Here is a 21810-nt window from a genome sequence, read left to right as displayed (position 1 = left end):
CCCCTTCATAGGTAGCCAAGCCAAGTTCACTTAGTCTCTCGACCTTATATACATTTTATACAATCATTTCATGCTTTCTTATTTTAAAGATTACATACGTTACTTTAAAAGAGATGTAATAGATCTAGATTTTATTATGATATAATCATAGGTCTGATTCCCTCTCAAGAACTGTCAATAACTATGGTCAGTTCAATTTAATATGCAAGACTATAATAGGTAGATCATTTGTAGCTGACATATGTATGAGATAGTCAGTCATTTACCAAACCTATAAATTGACAGGAATCTTCAGTACACGATCAAGAAGAGAATGGGGAACACACTACTGGACAGCTCCAGTCTTCAGGGGGATCTCCTGATCAATCTGATGCTGCCAGTGGCATCAGTGGAGACAGTGAAGAAACTGACCTGACAGTCACCACTTTCTCCTCCTTTGCACAGAGCAGATTCGTGATGAAAGCTTCTCCTGTCTACAGCTGCACAGCTCTGACTCATCCCTTACTGCCTAAAGATGACAAAGCAGACTATTTAGTAAGCAGGTTTCTTACTGTTTGGATATCATGTTTGTAGTTTTAAATAATATGTTGTTTTTTTTTAATTAAAAAATAAGAAGGTAAAAAATATTGTCACATTGATTTCAGGCTTCGTTGGCATCATGGGTAACTATTCTTAGAATTATGGGAGATATACCTGATGATGCTGCTGATAAACTGGTTGTAACTGGAGTAAGTACCATAACCAAACTGTAAATATGGGACAGGCCTAAGTCTTAACAAAACTTGATTTTAATTACAGACAGCTACTACTAAACATTTAGGTGATAGGCTTTAGCTATTTTGAAACACTGAAATTATTTCTGCACAGCAATATTACTGTAAACCTTTTATGCATTAAACCAAACAAGTTTTACTCAATATCAAGATTCTTGTTTTGTTGATCATCCTACTGTTAATACTCTTTTTAGAGCAAGTCACCTATTCCAAGCAAACTCAGATCTTACTTCAAAACCAAATATTCTAAAAAAGATGTTGATGATGCCCACAGAAAGTATTCAGACCTGGTAAAGATAAGAGAATCTTAGAAATTTTTAAAATTACATATGCAACTTGTTAAAGATGATAGAATCTTAGAATTATCTTAAGATGATAGAATCTTAGCAATATTTTAAATTACATATGCAACTTGTTAAAGATGATAGAATCTTAGAATTATCTTATATTATTTACACAACTTGGTAAGCATGATAGAATCTTAGAATTATCTTAAACTATCTATGCAACTTGTTAAAGATGATAGAATCTTAGAATTATCTTAAATTATTTACGCAACTTGGTAAGCATGATAAAATCTTAAAATTATCTTAAACTATTTATGCTTTTAGTTTTTCTTTTCATTGTATGAACATTTAAAACATTGTGTGTTTCCAAACGTTACAGTTTAAGGATCCTACTGGAACTGATACAAAGTCTCTCCCATTCCTGTCTGGCATGACAGACACAATTCTGGAGAAAGTTCAGTTGTTATGTGCAATGGGGATCTACAGGCCATCATTAAGGTCAGTTTTTCTTTTTTCTAATTGCATTTGTTTTTCATATCTTTCATGCTTATAGCATGCTTCTTGCACTATGTTCTAAGCTCTTTGGTTGTAGACTGGTGGACAGGGGATATCTGGGAAAATTATGCACTCAGAAAACTTAACCCAGCTCAAGCCTCCTTGATAGGTAGCCTAGGTAGCCTAGCAGTTTATGCCAAACATTCCACATTCCTCAGTTACACACTTAAAACAGATTTGTCCTCACATTTCATGGGCTCGTAGAAAATGTTTAGCACAACAGTTCCAATTAGTTACTCTCCTTTGCAGAGAGGTCTAAAAAAAAAGTACATTAATAATTGAAATATGACATTTTTGTGTAGGCTATTTCATTTACGTGAATTTTGTTGATTATGTTTTTATCAGAGATGAACTATACTGTCAACTGTGCAAACAGTTAAGTAACAACCCTTCAAAGAACAGTATTGTCCGAGGCTGGGTACTGATGTACATGTTTGCAGGCAGCTTTGCACCAACTGAAAGTGTGAGTCCAGTATTTTAATGCATACATTTCTAAAGGCAACACCAGTGACTAAATGTTAATGAGAGATAATGGTCACATGATCCACCCTGTCCCTCTGGGTGGCAAGCATGAGTTAGTGAAACAGTAGATTATTTTTTATTTTTTTTTTGGGGGGGGGGGGATCTGGATGGTCAAATGGTGTGTTGTTGCTAAGTGAAGTTGTTGAACTCTAAGGTTCATGGAGTGTCCACTGCTTCAAGTATCCACAACTAGTCTGTTGTTTCATACCATAAAAAGTGAAAATCACAAGAGGTGTAGGCCTACATCAATGTGATAACATTGAGTTATATATAGTTAATTAAAATTGTAAAGACTTCTTTGAGATCTTCTGTATTGAACTGATTTATTAGTCATAAGATTATTGACTGAAAACAAACTATTATCACTGTTTTTTTCAGCTTTACAATTTATTACACAACCTTTTTATAGTCAGCATACTTAATATAGTACTTGAGCTTTAAAAAATAAAACATGAATTGTCCATCCTCATTTACCACTTAATTTCATTATTTATAGACTTTGTCAAAGTAAGTTTTTATTTTACCTTTTTATTTACCTAGTTAGCCCCAAGTTTCAACAGTTTTTTGTCCGAAGGGCCACCAGAATTCTCGGATAAGATAGACTGGATGCTTAGACGTACTTGCAGTGTGGGGACAAGAACTTATCCACCTAGTTGGCTGGAGTTTCAAGTAGGATCACTTTTTCAACATTTCTTTTCGAATTTTATATCAAAATAGATATGATGTATTAAAATGTGTCAGGGTTGTCTTTTAAGCCTTGGCTCGTTTGCCCGGGTGCCTGACATTCTACTGTACACATTCATGCTTAATAATGAATTCAATATAACATTTAATATGATGACTTATTTACAATTTGGGATGCAAATGAATCACTTAATAGGAAATACTATTAACATTGGGCTCACCTGCCACAACATCTTCCGCAGACTAGTATAGTCAATATGGGCTCACATTCACTCATTAGGCCATGATGTCGACAGATACAACAAACACGAGCCACCTCTAGCTCCAGTACTAGCCCAAAGTTCCGTCCCATTGCTGGTTTCCTGTAGAGATGCAAAAAACTATGGCAATGAAACAACTGGGAGATTGTCATGATGGCTTACATACTCTCCTAAAAACACAGTACTAAAGCAATACAGCAACATATGTGCATTCTAAGATTCAGCACACAAAAAGAATTGGTGCAAGAAAACTATACATACACCCACACCTGACCAACAAACTGTAATTTTAAGTGGCATCAATGATGAAAATTTTATTTGGATTTTCTTAACCATTTCAAATTCTATAATCTTCTTTATTTCCAAACATAAGAAAATTATTATTTCTATAAAAGGAAGAAGGTGGCATCTTTAAAAAAAATATATATCTTGTTGAATACTAACATCTAATTAAGAAATATATTGTTTAATATATAGGCTGCAAAAAATGGCAAGCCAGTGCTGGTGCCAATATCTCTAATGAATGGTCACCGAATGCTTTGTGAAGTAGATGCTGCCATGACAGTGAGTGAAGTCATCAGAAATATCGGGGAGAGACTTGGCATGAATGAGTTAACTGGATTCTCTTTATACATTTCACTGCACACCAAGGTAAACACAGTATTTGGATGGTCAAAGAAACAAAAGAGTTGTTTTTTTTTATTTCAAATTGTATAAAAATGTGTAGAAACTTTTCTTTTAACTTAACTTTTTTTTATTTAACAACATTTCTAATTCTCTTTAACACTACACACATGTCTACAAATATATAGACATTTAAATGTAAAAAGCAATACAATGTGTTTTCATTTTTCTATTTGATTTAGATCTCCTGTTTAGGGAATAGTCAACACAGATTACTAGATGCTATATCAGAGAGTGAGACGTTCTCAAAACAGATGGGGATACGGGAGAATAATGCAATATGGAGAATTTTTTTTAGATTAGAATATTTCAGGTAGGTCTTTGATAGTAATATTATTAACTTAGATGGATATACACATCAGAAATAGAAAGAAAGGTGAAAGTACAACAGTGCCTGGTGATTACAGATGCCTAACCTGTGACCGCAGCTTTTTACCAAGGATTGTCCTCTTTAGTCTTGCAAAGGGAAAAGATCATCTCTCGAGGCGTAAAATGAAACAGAGAGGTGGATGAACAATAACACTTTAATAGTAGACTGCACAAAGAAACAACCCCTCTTTATATCTCTGCGTAGCCAGAAATATCAAGGGAGACAAAACCTTTGTTGTTTTCAAGTACACAATACAAAATGGCACAAAACATTTATGTATAGAGATATAGCGGTGCAAACCCATCAATAATAAATTGAAAATGCCTTAAATTGTATTACGTATCTTTAATAATAGCACCTCATATAGTAGCCTACTATTTTTATATTTGAGCTGCTATTTACCATATTATTTTCATTGGTGGACATTTTGTTCCTTTTATTCTTTTACACAGATAACTAATTATCTTATTAAATAGATTTTGCCTATTTATATTTTCAGTTCATGGCACAATCCAGAAGAAGATGATGCAGTTTCAGAATTAGTTTTTCAGCAAATACGACGAGGCATAAAAATGTCAGAATATAGACTAGAAAATGTAAATAATATCATCAATAATTTAAAATGCTAATTTCTATAAAGTCATAGTTTAAAGGTCTTATATAGTATATTCATTGGCTAATTTACTTAAATTTATTTCTTTAGGCTGATATCACTTGATTCATATTTTTGTAAGAATTATAGTTTCAACTATTTTTCTATCAAAACTAAGAATAATAATTATTATTATAATTAAATATATATGAAAATTGTAATTTTTTTTTTTATGCCTGCTTTAAATTTCTTTTTTATTTTTGTACTGTACAAATAGAATTCAAATATTTTATCACTTCACAAGTGTCATTGTTCTCTTACCTTTCATTTGCCAGGAAGAATTACTTCTGAACACAGCTGCTAAGGTTTACTGTCTAGAACATGCCGATGATGTTGGTCACCTCAAACTTGAGGCTTTTGTCAACTCTTTCATACCAGACTCTCTGTTAGAGAAGAGACCCAAAGATTTTTTCCCTGTAAGTTTCATTGAAACACTGTTCTACATTTGTATATGCAAAATCTTTTTTTTAGCAATCATCACAATTGCATTGGTTAATCAGGAGTTTTTGACACTGACTAAATCAAGAAAAAAATCTGCTCAATGCTTTGGAAAGGACAATTTTTGAGTAAAATGTATGGTGCTTTTTAAGATGAAACTGTAAGGAAGACATGCACAAATCTGGAGATATACCATTTATAGTGATGGAAATAAAAAAGAACAGACTGCATGGGCAGGTCACCTTGACAGAATGTCTGAGAAGAATGGAGCGAAAATAGTAAACCTGCAAAAGAAAAAAATCCCCAAAAACAAAAGGCAGGTGGCCCAAAGGTAGTCCACGATTATGGTGATGTAGAAGCAGTTCTACAATTCAAGAGTTCAGGTATGGAGATGAAAAGCTTAAAAGAGATTGCTGAATGCAAAAATGTGTGGAATTACAAGTTTCTATAATAATGGTTTAAAAGAATAATGAAGTTTATAAATGACTGTTGTTTTATTGTGATAGAAATCCATTCCATAGTTTTACCTTCTCTCCTTGTTAAAGTTTAACGTGCAAGAAAACATTTGACATTTAGAAAAAACAAAAGATAACAGGCCAATCTGAATAAATTCAAAGGATATTTTATATATTGCAACATAAGCACCATGTTTCAGAGAAATGTTTCAATGTGAGAATATTTTTAAAAATTTGACCCTTTGTTTGAAATCTCCACTGCCAAGGACAGATTTAGAAGGCAAAAAGAGAACATAAATTGATGATCAGCAGACAGTGGTTATTTTTGCGTTGGGTGTGACAAAATATGTAATTCGCAGCTGGGACTGTGTTTTATCTACGTGAAATGCTGCACTCCTCATTAATCTTCTGACTTGAAGATAAGGCTTATTACAGTTATTTTGTTTACAGTGATAGTATTTGTCAAAATATTTTTTTTTAAATTAGGGTTTCTCTACATGGCTTATTTGGAGCTACGATGTCAAAATCTTGAATGATAGTGTCTGTTGTGATTTCTGCTTTTTAGCGTTTTATCTGGTCTTTCTTGAAACTACTATTCTGGACAACCCTTCATTCTAGTGCTGTTCTCTAACAGTAAATTTGATGCTCAAATTTAACAAATCTGATTATGCATCAGCCCTGTAAATTTAAAGAAGTTAATATATTAAAAAAGTAAGGTTCAACAATTAAAGCCAATTTTTCTTAACTTATTCTTGTTGGGTTTTTTTTCTTTTTCAGAGCAAGCTAAAGGCTTCTTTTTATAATTTAAAATTAGACAAAGAAAGACCCTCAGCGTCCACCATCAAGGCTGAAATTATAACATTGGGAAAAGATAATTTTGATATTTTATTTTCCCGCTACTACAATGTGAGTAAAGTTGTCAGCTCCAACCAGCAGCTGACTGAAGTAGTGGTCGGGGTAAATCACAAGGGAATATTTGTTGTAGACAGCACCGATAAACTCAAGCTGCATTTGGACTTTGCAGAAATCGTCAATATTGTTAAGGCCAAGTAAGTCTGATGTTCACTAAATATTTCTTCTGTCCACTGTTACTTATGTGGGGATAGAGTTGATTGGAAGAGCTGTGATATGTTCTTGATGTTTGAATGTTTCATATTTAATGTTTTAACTACTTTTTGTTAGTTTTCTTCTAGAATGAGGCTCTCAAAACTGGTTAAACAGCAGACATTTTAAGTTCAAAGCTGACACATAAGCATCAATTTTTTAAGCTGGCCACATTTTATCTTGTTTAATTGTTTGGGTGATGATGCAGCTGACTTTGTTACTCTCTCAATTTTTTGGTTTCTTGTTTTTGGAGATGTTAATTTCTTTGAGCTAGTCTAGACAAGTGTAATAGTTTAAAGCCATGTTGCATACATTGTAAACTATTGCCTAGCTGATTACTGATGGAAAAGTCTAAATTCCTCCATCTGTAGTACTGTAGTGGTAACACATTCTGTTGTGAAGTTTTTCCTTATGGATCATAAAGATTATTATTATTTTTATTATTAATCTTGAACTTCCCCCTTCAATTATTAAAATAGATTTTTTTGTTTATTAACAAACCTCACTACAACCTTTCAAGTGTAAAGAGAAATCAATTAATCCACTGGTTATAAAAATGAGACACTTTCATTGTGTAGAAACTTAGGCAAAAATTTTAAAAAATCTGCAATTAAAATTGTTTTTTTTAGACTTCATTGAACATGCATTCATTTGTCTGCAGTTCATATTGTTTCAGTTTATGTTTCAGACATTGTTGTAGGCATAGCTTGACTCTCAATTATTGTTTTAGGCATAGCTTGACACACAATCATTGTTTTTAGGCATAGCTTGACTCCCAATCATTGTTTTGGGCATAGCTTGACTCTCAATCATTGTTTTGGACATAGCTTGACTCTCAATCATTGTTTTAGGCATAGCTTGACTCTGGGTGTAGCACAGCAAGAGAGTGTTGTGTTCAGCACCAACCACTCTGATGACTTTAACAACTTGGTGTCCACTTTTATCGAGGAGCTGACAAAAAGGTCAGACCACAGCAATAGCCAGAGAGGACTTTACTCAGCTGGGTAAGTCTTTGTCACAGATCTCATATTTCATATATTTACTATCTTACTCACACTAGCACATCAATGACTTGTACAATGAGGTTTAAACTTTAACAAAGGGTCAAACAAAGAGGAATATTTGATTTTAAAGTTTTTATCTTATTGGGCAGTTGGTTGTTTTGCTTGAATGTGGTGTAAGCTTGTAAATGAACACACATGAACAAAGTAGATACATTAATGAATTCAGGTACAATACTTAATTTGAATAAAAAAATGTAATTGAAATTATTTTTGTAATTAAAAGGACTAAGCATACTATTATTAAAAAATAGACACAATATAACTGAACCCCCCCCCCCCCCCCCCCCCCCCGGCCAAACTAAATATTTTATGTGTTTCATATACTGAGCCCCACATATACATGGTTATGTATTAATGTTATTGGCAGATATGATACATTCTTTTATTTCTCTGAAACTTCCCACTTTCATGTTTTATTTGAGAGCTGTGTTGTTCAATCAGACATTGCTACAAAACCTCTGCATGTTGGAGGTGCCTCTGTAGTAGCTCACAGAAGAAATGAAGTGTTAATATCTGTTTGGAGTTTCATATCTTCAATCTGAATCAATTCAAAGAAATACTCCAGCAATGAACTAGATCTACGTCCAACACAAATCACTTGTTTAAATTATAGCAGCAGCAAAGTTACTTGACTGATGAAAAGTTATCAATATTGAACAAAGCAAAGTGAATAATGACAAATGACTATACTGATTAAAATGACTATACTGATTACTAGTTTCTTGCCATCTTTTCTTTATATAGTCTCTCAAAAAGACTTTTGTAGACAATTATGTCATTATTAACATTTCCATGGAACTTTTCCTGTGACCCAGTTATTGGTTTACAAAAATATCTTTTCCAGGACTTGCCGATGTTTTGGTCTGACCCAATAAAAAAAAATTGACCCATATCTTGACATTCTCTAAACACTCATATTCAATTTGTGCAGTCAAGCATGACAACCATAATGTTAACATATTAGATTAATAAGGACATAAAGTAATGAGTTTAGAAATAATTTGAAAAGGGTTAGTCGTTTCTAACGTCAGAACTTTATAGCTGTTTTATACCATCTTTATACAGCCTCATAGTAAAGCACATTCAGTTGTACAATTGGTATCCATCTATATAGTTCATGGTTAAGTTCAGGAATTATCTAGGTCACTGAGTTCTGTCCTCTGTCAAAAATGTCAATAATTAGTCAATGTCAGCCTATCTGTGCCTCTCTTGCACTTCCCCAGATGGACCTCAAGATGCTAACATCATTAAAGGAGATATTCTTGAAATGAACCAGTCTGTGTCAGAACTTGTAGGCAATGAAACAGTGACAGTCCTGTGTCAGAGAACCCACAAACCTTGCGACATCCCTGTCAATTTGTGTTATGTGGTGGCCACAGTAAAACCTTTACCAGAGGACATGATGGTGAGTGCGCAGATAAAAAGATGTTAGTTTGTTGATTGAGTCTAACTGAATACAGTTAAATCTGGTTAATCGGAATGCTGGTTAATCAGACCGCTGCTTCTTTTGACAGAACCCTAAATTACACAAACATAAACATATATTATACAGTCAAATTAAGTTAATCAGACTACCTGTTATCTGACCATTCAATTATTTTGATGAAATCCTAAAGTTCTAAAACATATTCTAGTATACTGTTGAATCTAGTTAACAAGACCAGCCGATTATTGGGACTGATATTATAACATTCTGATGTGGTCTAATTAGCTGGATGTGACTGTAATAACCCATTTTACTGTCTTATAAATACTGACTAGTTGATTATTTGGCTTGTTTATGAACTCTATTTGGATATTTGATGAGAGTCTATAATCTAATGGAAAATATGTTTCCTACATGTGGTGTGAGTTTATCATTGTGTACCTTATAAATACAACTCTTCTAAGATTTCAAGCTGTTCATTTATTGTTCATCTCTAAACAGGTGCGACTTGTTGGTCAGCTACGTAAAGGTACAACTGGTAATAATATCATGGAACCAAAGCAACAGCCAAATTTACAACAGTATGCAAAATCTCACTTCAGGTGATTATTTTTCATTTCATTTTTCACAACTTTAAATAGTCCTTCAAATCCCCTACCTCTATATAACATTCTGTTACAGAGTTGCCTTTGTTTTAAAAGCATTGAGTTTCTTCCCATACTTTGGTTTAATAAATAGGATTATCTGACAAGGTTTAAACATTGTTTCATTGGAAGATGCTCAAAATAGACTCTTTAAGTTTGACTGTGCTGTGTTTATTGCAAACCTTCTAATGAATACTATAAGTTGGACTGTGCTGTGTTTATTGCAAAACTTCTAAAGTTTGACTGTGCTATGTATATTGCAGACCTTCTAATGAATACTCTAAGTTTGACTGTGCTATGTATATTTCAGACCTTCTAATGAATACTCTAAGTTTGACTGTGCTGTGTATATTGCAGACTTTGTAATGAATACTATAAGTTGGACTGTGCTGTGTTTATTGCAAAACTTCTAATGAATACTCTTAAGTTTGACTATGCTGTGTTTATTGCAACCCCTCTAATGAATATTCTATGTTTGACTGTGCTGTGTATATTGCAGGCCTTCTAATGAGAACTCTGTCAGCAAGTTACTGAGTAAAGCAACACTCAAGAAGAAAGACAGTGAAGCCTTGTGGAGCTACAGTAAAGATGGTCTCAAAAAGCCCCTGCTGAAACGTACTTGTGCCAGGGATGATGTCAGGAAGTTAGCCACTCACTGCTTTGCATATATCCTTTCATAGAATCATTAAATGTTGACTCATTAAATAGATTTTAATTTTCAGTTACATTTACAGCAATTTCCTTTTTCTTTAAATTTTGCTCATGTTAGAAAAAATAAAAATTGTATTATTTTTTTTATAATGGCTAAAATCTTTTTAAAATAATTTTTTCATTACATACAAACATTTGTTTAGCTCATCTTGTCTGAAAGACACAAGCTTGTCATAATTTTAAGATATCATTAGATTGTAATCAAATAATTGAAATTAGTTCAATCCATGAATTTATTAGTGTGCATACTTACATGGTTTGCATATATAAATATTAAGTCATTTGAAAGTTAACTGTTGGTAATTGTACACATCACTGCTGTAAAAAAAAACACTTAATTAGCCCTTTTAGACCTTGTGATCTCTAGGCCATCTATTTCTATGGCTGAAAGTTAACATGAAGGTGTCGTGTGGCCAGCACAATGACAAACCACCTCTACTTTCCCCAACTAATATCTGGTACACATTAGTTGGGTAAACTCACATATGTCTTAAAAATCCAGAAATTCAAAATCACAGTCTAGATTTGAACCCTAGGTTTGAAAGCCAAGCACTTTACCACTAAGCCACCACACCCCCAAGTGCTGTAAAGTCTGTTATAATTACAGGCTTACAAAACTCATTTTTAATGATCTCATGTTTGTAAACATTTATACCTTGACTAGTTCCACCTCTGCAGACCTACATGTCTAACTTGGTGTGCAATGATGAAGTCTCCAACTATGTTCTTTGCTCAGAATGGATATTGAATCCTGCCAGAAGGAATGTGAGTTACTGTTGCCCTGTTATATGAAATTAATAAACAAGTTTTGAAATAGACAATCTCTTCATCATCATACTAATACATTAATTAACAAAAATTAGAACATGATTGATTTTGACCTTTTTTTTTTTTTTTGTAGCTCTGAATGAATATGAATTTTAATATATGAATTTTACCTATGTATAAATTCCTACAAAATTTGATTTGTTAAAAAAAAGACTTTTAGGATAAAAATAATGTATCCACAATTTTTTTATGGATTGATTTTCTATTTCCAGAAATTTCTGCGAGATGAGATCTACTGCCAGATAATCAAACAGCTTACAAACAACAATGATAAGTAAATAAGTTGTTGTTTTCTGTGTCAATGTCACTTCAATTGAAAGTTACTATTTATGAATTAGTACAGTTACCTCTGCCATACCATAAAGTTAACTGATATTTTCCTTTGTGTCAGGGTACAAACAGACAGAGGCTGGTCAGCGCTAACACTGCTGACATCCATCTGCCCTCCTAGTCATGAACTGTATGAGCATGTCAGAGCATTTCTGAAAGCCTCAACACATCCACTGTCTACCATTTGTGAGTCAAACCTACAGCTGAAGAAAAAGTAGGTCATTAGTTTCTTGCCCAGATTTTTCACATAACATTTTATGTTCATGTAAGAAGGTCTCTGGCTGAAATGTGCCCAGAATCAGTGTTGTTTTCATTTCTTTAATTATGGCTTGTGACAGACAATGGCTTACGATTGCTTTTTTGGTAATAATAGAATAAGTTATCCATGTTATGGCTCCCTCAAAAGTCTGACTTTACTTTATTTTAATGAGTTAGTGAGCTTAGATGTCTAGGAATATTTCAGAGCTGAAATCCCTTGGTTGTGTCTCTGTCCTAAAAAAAACATGGTTCAAAAGCTCACTAACAGCAGTGGGGTGCAATGCATCGTTGAGTTGAAGTAATATCAAAGAAGAAGCTGTTTACATTCAATGTTTTAATTCGTCTTCGTTCTCCTTTAAGTTTCTTCTTCTTCTTCCTACTCATGTTTTAATTTCTTTCAATGCCATCTTTAAGCGGTATTAAATACATAAGAGCTCAAGCCAACTTGTATTTTGTTGAATGAAACCCCCCCAGACGAAATTAGTGGAGTTTCATATTTACATTTAGAAATCATGAAAACATCTTTGGTGTGTATACAAATATAGTATTCATTCACTGCTTAAAACTTCTATATGTTTGTTTCTGATGGTTTCTCCAGACGAGGTGGTTGCCGCCTATATTCCTCCCACTTCCTAGAACATGAGATGGTCATCAAGCAACTACCTAATGTCAGAATACAACTATTTTTACCAAATCAAACAACTCAGGTATATTTAGGATTAAATAGGAATCATGCTTTCATAACATATGATGATTAATTTTTTACATGTTATTTTTTACAAAAACTTGTTTTATCCAATAGGATTTTCTTAATGAATTTTGAAAATTTTTAATCTCTGTGTTTGCTCTCAATCCTGATATACAAAGTTTAAATAACAAAATTATACCTGGTCTAAAAGAAAAAAAGGGTTTTATTTTTATCTGTTGTAAGCTTTTTTAATTTATGATAATAATATCTTTTAAATAATAACTTGATGTTCTCTAGACTTTGGAAGTCACAAGTCATACAAAAATATTTGATATTAAGAAAAGCATCACCACTCGTCTTAAGTTGTCAAGTTCCAGTGAATACAGTTTATTCTTCAGCTGTGGTGATAAAGGTGAACTATTTAGTTTTATCTAAATTTGTAAATAGAACACTTTTTCAGAATTATTTTTTTTTTACAATAAAAGCAATTTTTTTTGTGTGTAAAGTAAAGTCAAAAACTAGTTGGAATGTAATTATGCTTTTCAAAATAGATCTCACATCAATTCAAGAACTATTGTCACTGTGTTCTATGTTTATATAAAGAGTAGGGGATGATTGGGAGCAAATATTTCTTAATGACTATCATGCAAACTGTTCAGACTAAATAGTCAAATCTTATTTATTTTTCTTACAGTGAACTGTTTGTCTGACCGAGCTTTTTATTTTGATTGTCTGTCTCATGCTGAAGTGTATTGGTTCAAACAAGGGAAAAGGAGCAGCTGTAAGTAGGCCTAGCTCATATCTAGAGTATTGTAAGTTTCAGCTTGTCTGGTTTGGCAAGCTGAACATTAAAAATGAGAATTAACTGAATAAAGTCCTAAATGTTGCTAGTAAAATCATTGGTAACAAAAAGCTGCACTTGGACACATATGTGAGTAAAACATTCTTAAGAAAGCTATAAAGAATATTAAATGACACCTTCAGTTTCTAGATTTTTAGCGTTTCACAGTCACATTAAAGATACAACACTTAGCACAAAAACAGACACAAGAACTGTTGCTACCTTAGCCATTAAATCATTGAATACAACGTTTTGCTGTAAACTTCACATGTAATTTTTAAGTAGCACTGTGGTATGAATGTATATTTTATGTGCAGTTGTAGGCCTATAATTTGTTAGCTCTAATAATGTATTGTTGTTTGTAATGCATAATTGTAAGACAGATTTCCTCCAGAATAATAAAGATTATTTGTTTTAGTATTAATATTATTATCTGCTTTTAAATAGTTTGACTGTAAGTTTGGCTATAAGCAAAAATATCAATATTTAGGGTTATTGTTTATTTTTGTATTTTTAAAAGTTTTTAGTACTTTTTTTTGTTGTATAGTACAATATCACTTTTATTATAGTTCATATGATGTTTTGAAATTATATTGATAAAATGCCTTTATGAATTTCTCATTTAATTATTAAGCACATTGTTATTGTTTCCACAGATTCTGTTACCAAGAACCAGCCTCTGTTGGTCATGTTGAAAAAAATCTGGGTCAATGGTCAACCAGGAACGGACCCAGTTGCTGATCAAATATTTCACTATTCCCAGGTACTGTCATTTAGGTATCATAGGTGTTAAATATAGGTGTTAAATATTCAAATATAATCTATTTATATTAACCAAAGCCAAAATTGACTGACTCACTTATCACTACTTCTTCCAATAGTAAATAATTAGCTAGTGAATTGATGTATCTGTATTAAACACTCCTAAAATGATACTAATTTTAGGAAACTATAATTTTTTGATGATTTATTTTCCCTAAAAGATTTCTGTCACTTTACTCTCTTGCACACAAATCTAAAATGAAGTTATCAGGTTCATTCTCAATGCATTTTACAAAAGGGTAGGTTGAAATAGTTGTTTGTTTTCCAGATGAATTGCAATGAAAAAAATTTAAATAATTTCTAAAACATTACAATTTGAAGCTTGATAGATCTTAATAATATCTAAATTATTATTCTATCAAAAGTATGTGCACACATACAATAGACTATTAGATTCTTTTATTTCACAATATTTTGTAAACAGAAATATGAAGTGCTAATTTTTTAGGCTGATCAGTTGTGTACATTACAGTTTCTTTATTATATAGCTCATTCGTGGTCAAAGATGAGCACATTTCTCATTTCCTATGGACTCGAAGATGACTGTAAAGTCCAATCCTCACTTTAAAAAGCCGGCCGCATATGTGGCATGGGTGGGTTAGGTCAGTTGCAGATAGGCCTGTTTCTTCTCTCAGTTTTTGGTTGGTTCGGCGCTCTTTCACCCTAGCAACTCTTCTTGCTTCAAAACCGAGACTCACAGCTTCACGCCATGAGGAGCGATCGAGAGCTAGCTAAAATTCTTCCTGAAGTGTTTTTCTTAATTATTTTTTTTTATTTCACAACATATGTTCGTGAATATTCAATGAAATCTAATAATCTAGCAATGAATGATTGAGATCTAAAGAGAAAAGAAAGATGTAGCAATAATTAATTAAAAATATTCTTTCTTTTGAAATATAGCAAAAAATATGATATAGTTTGATTCATCATAGGTTTTTTGAGTCATTAACTCTATTCTCATTCTATACATTCTTTTGTCTCATGTTTCAGGAAATGCCTAATTACCTGCGAGGTTATCACAATATTCCTGAAGATCTTATCATCAAACTGGCAGCACTAGTCTACAGGGGTCAATTTGGTTCAGAAACTAAACACTTCTCCAAGCCAAGGTATTGCATTGAAGACACAACATGATGTAATCAAATCTTCAATGATTATTCTATAACCAATTCAAATGTTGATGATATATTTGCTGTTATACTTTTTTCTTCTCTTCAAAATCCTTTACAAATTTCATTTATTATTAACTCCTAGAGTCCAACAACTTTGTAGTCATTTATGGCTAAAGTTGAAAATATCTAAAGCAACTGAACAGTTTATATCTTTTTTTTTTTTCATTTTAAAGTGCATTGATAAATCTCATCATCCCAAAGCACTTTTTAAATGGTAAGGATATAAACAGTGTTATGAAGGTAAGATATACTTATCACAATAGTGACTGTTATGTTTTGTTTTGTTTTTTCTTCATTTTTATGAAAGAGTTATTGGTTGGACAGAAATGGGAAATAGTTAAAAGTATTTTCAGAACTTTGGCTGGTGGTTACTGAGGGTGTCATGTAGCTAGCACAACCAACAGCCTTTACTTTCTCGGCTAATGTCAGGTACCCATCAGAGACGTTCAATGTATGTCTATATTCCATATGCCATAAATAATGAAATGGGAATTCAGCCAGAAAAGCCATGACTCAGCAGAGTTTTAGTCTCTTATTTGCATTCTTGACTTGGTATGTGTAGGATGAAAATATCTTATTGTAAGAAATCTCTAATTTATAAGAAAAGATAATTTATGGTCTCTCTTTAATTTCACCCTTAAGAAATAAGGAGGTAAATGATATATAAAGATTCAGATAGTTTTGTTTTGTAAAATGTTTTACATGTTTTCGGATGTTCCTTCAGAGTTGAAGATAGTTTACTTCCTAGTCCAAACCTCCCGCAGGACGACGGGGAATAGGAGCGGGCAGGGTTTGAACCCAGAACCATCGATAAATCGAAACGACAGTCCAGCGTGCAGACCGCACATATGATACTAGGATAGATAGGATAGATAGGATAGAAATGTAGATTGCTAATTGTACAAAGATGTATCATTTGTTGTGTTCTCTTGTACTACACATTTGTGACAAGGCTGTTGAGAAACAATATCAAGCAGATGTGACATTGTCGCAGCAAGAAGCCAGGTCAACATTTCTTCAATACCTTTCACAGCTTAATACTTATGGTTCTGTGTTCTTTGAGGTCAAGGTCAGTACTTAGGACAAACAAAATTGTTATATATTTTTGTGCGTTTCTTTTTCTTTAGACTGACTTTGTATGCTCCTTTGAACATTTTTTAAAAATATTACTTAAACACATTAGTTTTTTTTTTATAATTAAACATGATATTTTCTTTGAATTGGGGTTGGGGATTTATGTAAAATGGTTTGAAATATAATGAAATAGATTCTTGATACTCATTTTATTTTTTTCCTTAGCAACGTGTTGTTGATTACCTTCCTAAAGTCTGCCTCATAGCTATTAATTACTCTGGTGTTCATATAATAGAAACAGAAAACAAGGTAATATTTCCTTCATTCAAAACTGTTCTAGTTCTTTGTACATTTTTCTTTTCTCAAGAGCAAAATAACAAAATCAAATTAGCTGTAGCAATATTCTAATGGTTGCAAAGGAAAGCATTATTTAATTTTCTTCAACAAGGGGAGAGCATCATTAGTTTTCTTCAACAAGAGGAGAGCATCATTTAATTTTCTTCAACAAGGGGAGAAATGGTTCTAAAACTTTATGCAATCTAACAAGAAAAATTAAAAAAGCTTCTGTCACAAAATTACAGAATATCTATACCACATCTTCCAGTCAGTACTTGAAACTCCTAGTGAAAAATAAGCCATATTTAGACAAAATAAATGTATACTATAAGACTAAAATTGAGAAAAAAAAATTCCTAAACAACTATAAAAGTTCTAAGCATAAACAAAATCTCTTAATGATTTTAACATTTACCAGCTCAGTGGAAATGGATAGAAAGACCCCAATCACAGAAGTAAATAGACACAAGAACTCTTTTATTCCTTTGGCAATTCAATTGTTGAACAAAATGTAACTTACTGTTGTTAATTTTGCATGTAATGTTTAAGAGAACATATATTTTATGTGCTATTGTACAAACTGTTTGCTCTAATTATGTATTTTTATTTTTGGAATGCACATTTGTACAACTCAAAGGTAATAAAGATTATTATTATTAGTAGTAGTAGTAGTAACTTTTTATATGTATATAATATTGTTTTGAGCAGATTGTTGTCAAAAGTTACAACTACGATCAGATTCCCAACTGGGCTTATGATGAGCAATCTTTCACTTTAATTGTGGTAGAGGGCAGCAGTACAAACAAAATTTTGTTAGAAACTAAAGTGGTAAGATGTTTGATTATATTAATTAATATTAATTAAATTAACACCTTAGTGTCTATGTTTTACAAGAAAAACAATTAATTGTTTCAAAATTATTTTTAACATTTTTTTTGTTGATATCCTGATGAAATAATGGAAGCTCCATGAATTGTTGTGAGTTAGCAAAAAAGGGTTAAAAGTTCCCCTTTCTGACCTTGGGACCTATGTGTGCAGAGGATGTCAACCTCATCGGTTTCTAACATAATGACCAACCACTTTTACTTCACCAATGTATGTCAGGTACCCATTGGAGTCACTGGACTCTGGGGCATCTTAAAATTCTCAGTAAAACATCTCAGTCTTCTGCTCGGCCACCATGCCCCCAATTTTATGAGTTACTCTGCAGTTAATATCAGCATTTACATGTCTTGGGATGAAAGAGTTGGTTTTCTGGTCATGACAGTAATTTGTTGAAAAGTTAAAATGGCCAGCTCACCGCCTTTTGTGGTCAAACATGAAATCACTTTGTCTTCTTTTTTACTGAGAAATTTCAACAACAAATCTTATTTTATAAACTACAGTCATTTCTCCCAAAAACAGAATGTAATTATGTTGTACCCATACCCATGTGTTAATTTGATGGGCATGTTAATTAGAGGCTTGAACTGTGCCAAGTCATGGTTTTCCTGATTAATTCAGGCAAGCTGTTCCATTTTTCTAATGGGCTCTAGGAACGAAGGAGCACTTATAGGAGTTTGTCCTAACATGGAATTTAACAAAAATACTTTGATCTTTGTGTTTTGATGGTTATTATCTTTTTATTCTAATTGTGTTGAATTCTTTACATTGACTCCAGTATATATAATTGTTTCTTCACACTAAGGGACATAACATGGATGATCTTCTGATGTCTTATGTTGGATGGATTATGAACTATCAAATGCGCAAAAAGCATGGCTACTTAGGAGACCAAGCAGGGGAGAGCATCGTCTGAGTTAGTGCCCCTGAATCCATATAAAAAAAATTTTAAAAAACGGCACAAGTTCATAAGCTTAAAAAAAAAAAAGCAGTGAATATATATTATATATATTATGATATTAACTTGTATAATTTTTATATGGAGGGACTTTTGTGCTGCATTTAACCTTGTGTTGTTAAAGTAATTCATTTTTAACCTTATTACAAGCAATAAGTGCTGTAAAGTATTTTTTCCCTTATAAGATATATGACTTTCATTAATTTTATTTTACCTCCTTTCCTCATGATGGTAATGTGTACACAGTGGAGGTTTTTATTTATTTTGACGGAACAATCAAGTAACATTGTCTTTGGTAGGACAACAACAAAGTTCTTTCAAAATTATAAATAAAATTATAATGTTGATGCAAAATTAGATTTTTTAACAGTCATATTTTAGAGTTGATTGATCTGTCTTTGATTGTATGCAATGTCCAAATACAGACCCGAGCAATGTCTAATGAATACTAGAGTTGTGTCTCATGTATTAAGTATTTTAATTTAATTGAAACAAAGAGTGGAGCCTTGTACATGACTATGAGTCCTCAGTTGTGACCAAATCATATATTCACACTTAAATGGAAACATTCCGTTATATTCTCTTTTCCTTCTCAGCACATGTTTTTAGAAGTCTCTAAGGTTTGCATCACTGCCCTGGAAAGATATTTCTTACTCTTTTGGAAGCCAGTTTCTGTGTTCTCTGATACCAGAATGACTTAGTTGACTTCTGTGTTGGTCTTGATCTTATCTTATAAATAAAAAGCTTTCCTTCGAAAAAAAAAGAAGATTAATAATAGTAATAATAATTTATAGAGAGCTGTTAACAAACATATTGTAGGCTGAACAAAGTAAACTTCCCCTTTCAGACCATGCAGTCTAATGGGAAGATGTTGTTAAGGTCATCTGTTTCTGTGGCCAACAGTTAACGAGCAGGGTGTCATGTGGCCAGCACAACATCCAACTGCGTTCAACTAAAGTCAGGTACCCATTAAAGTTGGGTGGAATCAGGGGTACCCTAAGAATCCCTAAGTTCAAAATTCCAGCTTTTACTGAGATTCAAACCCAGGACCCCAAGTTCGGAAGCCATGTACTTAAGCACTCGGCCACCGCACCCCCCAATGTAGGCTCAAGGTCCTATGACAATAACAAACATAAACACAAAAGCTAAAATGACAAGCTAAAATGTTTTAAACAGATAGGTATTAATATTCCTCTTGAAGGTAGCGAAGCATATTGATTAATGGATTAATGGGGAGTGAATTTAAGTGCTTCCAGGTGTGGCTCTGTCTTTGTACCAGCCTGTATACCAGAGATTTGTCTCATGTATGCCACAAGAAAGTCCCATATGTTATTGAGGAATGTCCAATATATGATGGATGCATGTCTCATATGTTATTGAGGAATGTCCAATGGTTAGTGGATGTATGTCACATATGTTGGTGGCTAGAGTAATTTGTTGTGACACTGGCAAACTACTTAACACTTAATTATGTTGACATAGTGACATTCTAGGCCAATAAATTATTACTTGTATATAATGTAAATATATCCAGTTAATTAAAAGCACCTATTTCAAGATGAATACTGTTATAACTTTTTTTTTTGCAACATTTCCAATCATGACAAGAGAAAGGCAATAACAAAAGCTAATTTCAATGCATCTCTCTCTATATATATTTATTTAAGCCTATATATCATTTAAACATACTTTTTTAACTCTTATGTTTGGCTGCAGATCTCTTTTTCTCTTGATAACAAAATGCACTAATTTTAACAAATGTTCAGCAAGCTTCTGGTCTCTTTTCATCTTTTACTTATGTTTTTGCGACTTAAAAGTTGATCTGTGTGCTGCCATTTTTTACTATTAAGTTAATGATTTAGAAAGGTATTTCCAACTTTAAGAATTATGTTGTTTTTTTTAGGATTTGGCACATCATTAAGGCTTCTGCAATCATTTACTTGTATACATAAAACCTCTATATTAATATTACAAGGTCAATATGGTTCACTCAAATAAAGGGTTTAAAAAAGAAATCTTGTATTTGAATACTTAATCTAAAATCTATTTCTTTAAAAATAATCTATGGCTAGGTCTGTAAAGGCGATTTTTAGTTACCAGCACTTTAATTGACACAATTTATTGTGATAAAAATCTGGCTTATCAGGACTAACTTGTGAAGTTTCTATAGCAATGAAATCTCAGTTGGAGTTGCTAGCTGGTTCTCTACTGTAAGGACAAGAAGATCAATTTCATGGGACAAGCAGGTTTACCCCTGGGAGACCACTCTGCTGGAAACAGCTGAAGTTGGGTCCCTTGAGTTTGTAAGATTTGTTAGTTTCTTTTTTATGTTACAGAAGTATTTATGTCACATGTATAACATATATGCTTTATTTACACTGGTTCAAGACATAACTAAAGATGCTAGTGTACATTATTATGTCAAAAGACTTTAACTGATCAAGCCACAGATAATAACACATTATACAAGTACAAGGTGGTGGTGTTATACATGGTTGAATTAAGCCATCAATACTAATCTTATTATCCATTGCTAGACTGCCTATTATAAACCTTTACCATATTAGTTGATTGCTTTTAGGTTACAATCTGGTATACATTTGTCAGACAACTCTAGAATGTTCTGCAACAGCATAATTTTGTTTCTTAAGTCTTCAGGCTTCAATCTTTGTGTTGAACTATAAAAAAACAACTATCATTTGTGTAGCATTTGTGCCATGTACAAAGTAACTTTCAAAATTCCATGTTTGTAAATAAGTAAATAAATAAATAAAATCTTTTTAATTTTCTACATTCTTCTTTTTTTTTTTGTCTTTAACATCATGTGAACAGGTCTTTTAGGACTGTTGGTTAACATCACACAGGTCATTTAGGACTTGGTTAACATCACACAGGTCATTTAGGAATGTTGGTTAACATCACACAGGTTATTTAGGACTGTTGGTTAACATCACACAAATCATTTAGGACTGTTGGTTAACATCACACAGGT

The 21810-nt window shown here is 32.6% G+C and overlaps 1 protein-coding gene across 1 annotated transcript in view; it reads left to right on the top strand.

The window, feature by feature from the left end:
- Positions 1–21607, top strand: part of LOC106061713 (myosin-VIIa-like) — a 45749-nt gene extending 24142 nt beyond the window's left edge. The window contains exons 4-32 of the mRNA XM_056013050.1: positions 286–534; positions 645–728; positions 968–1063; positions 1440–1558; positions 1961–2078; positions 2678–2806; positions 3559–3732; positions 3948–4078; positions 4635–4731; positions 5063–5203; positions 6458–6729; positions 7636–7788; positions 8216–8319; positions 9072–9253; positions 9776–9876; positions 10418–10584; positions 11300–11394; positions 11670–11731; positions 11849–12001; positions 12644–12752; positions 13031–13145; positions 13428–13514; positions 14231–14337; positions 15387–15505; positions 15742–15808; positions 16521–16637; positions 16868–16951; positions 17687–17806; positions 18666–21607. Coding sequence (XP_055869025.1) covers positions 286–534; positions 645–728; positions 968–1063; positions 1440–1558; positions 1961–2078; positions 2678–2806; positions 3559–3732; positions 3948–4078; positions 4635–4731; positions 5063–5203; positions 6458–6729; positions 7636–7788; positions 8216–8319; positions 9072–9253; positions 9776–9876; positions 10418–10584; positions 11300–11394; positions 11670–11731; positions 11849–12001; positions 12644–12752; positions 13031–13145; positions 13428–13514; positions 14231–14337; positions 15387–15505; positions 15742–15808; positions 16521–16637; positions 16868–16951; positions 17687–17806; positions 18666–18776 — 3663 coding nt within the window. The 3' untranslated portion in view covers positions 18777–21607. The remainder of the gene's footprint in view (positions 1–285; positions 535–644; positions 729–967; positions 1064–1439; positions 1559–1960; positions 2079–2677; positions 2807–3558; positions 3733–3947; positions 4079–4634; positions 4732–5062; positions 5204–6457; positions 6730–7635; positions 7789–8215; positions 8320–9071; positions 9254–9775; positions 9877–10417; positions 10585–11299; positions 11395–11669; positions 11732–11848; positions 12002–12643; positions 12753–13030; positions 13146–13427; positions 13515–14230; positions 14338–15386; positions 15506–15741; positions 15809–16520; positions 16638–16867; positions 16952–17686; positions 17807–18665) is intronic.
- The last annotated feature ends 203 nt before the right edge of the window (positions 21608–21810 follow it).

This window comes from Biomphalaria glabrata, chromosome 15, assembly GCF_947242115.1.
Source record: "Biomphalaria glabrata chromosome 15, xgBioGlab47.1, whole genome shotgun sequence".
Lineage (NCBI taxonomy): Eukaryota > Metazoa > Mollusca > Gastropoda > Planorbidae > Biomphalaria > Biomphalaria glabrata.
The sequence above is the reverse complement of the archived record's forward strand: the minus strand, read 5'-3'. Positions and strand labels throughout refer to the sequence as shown.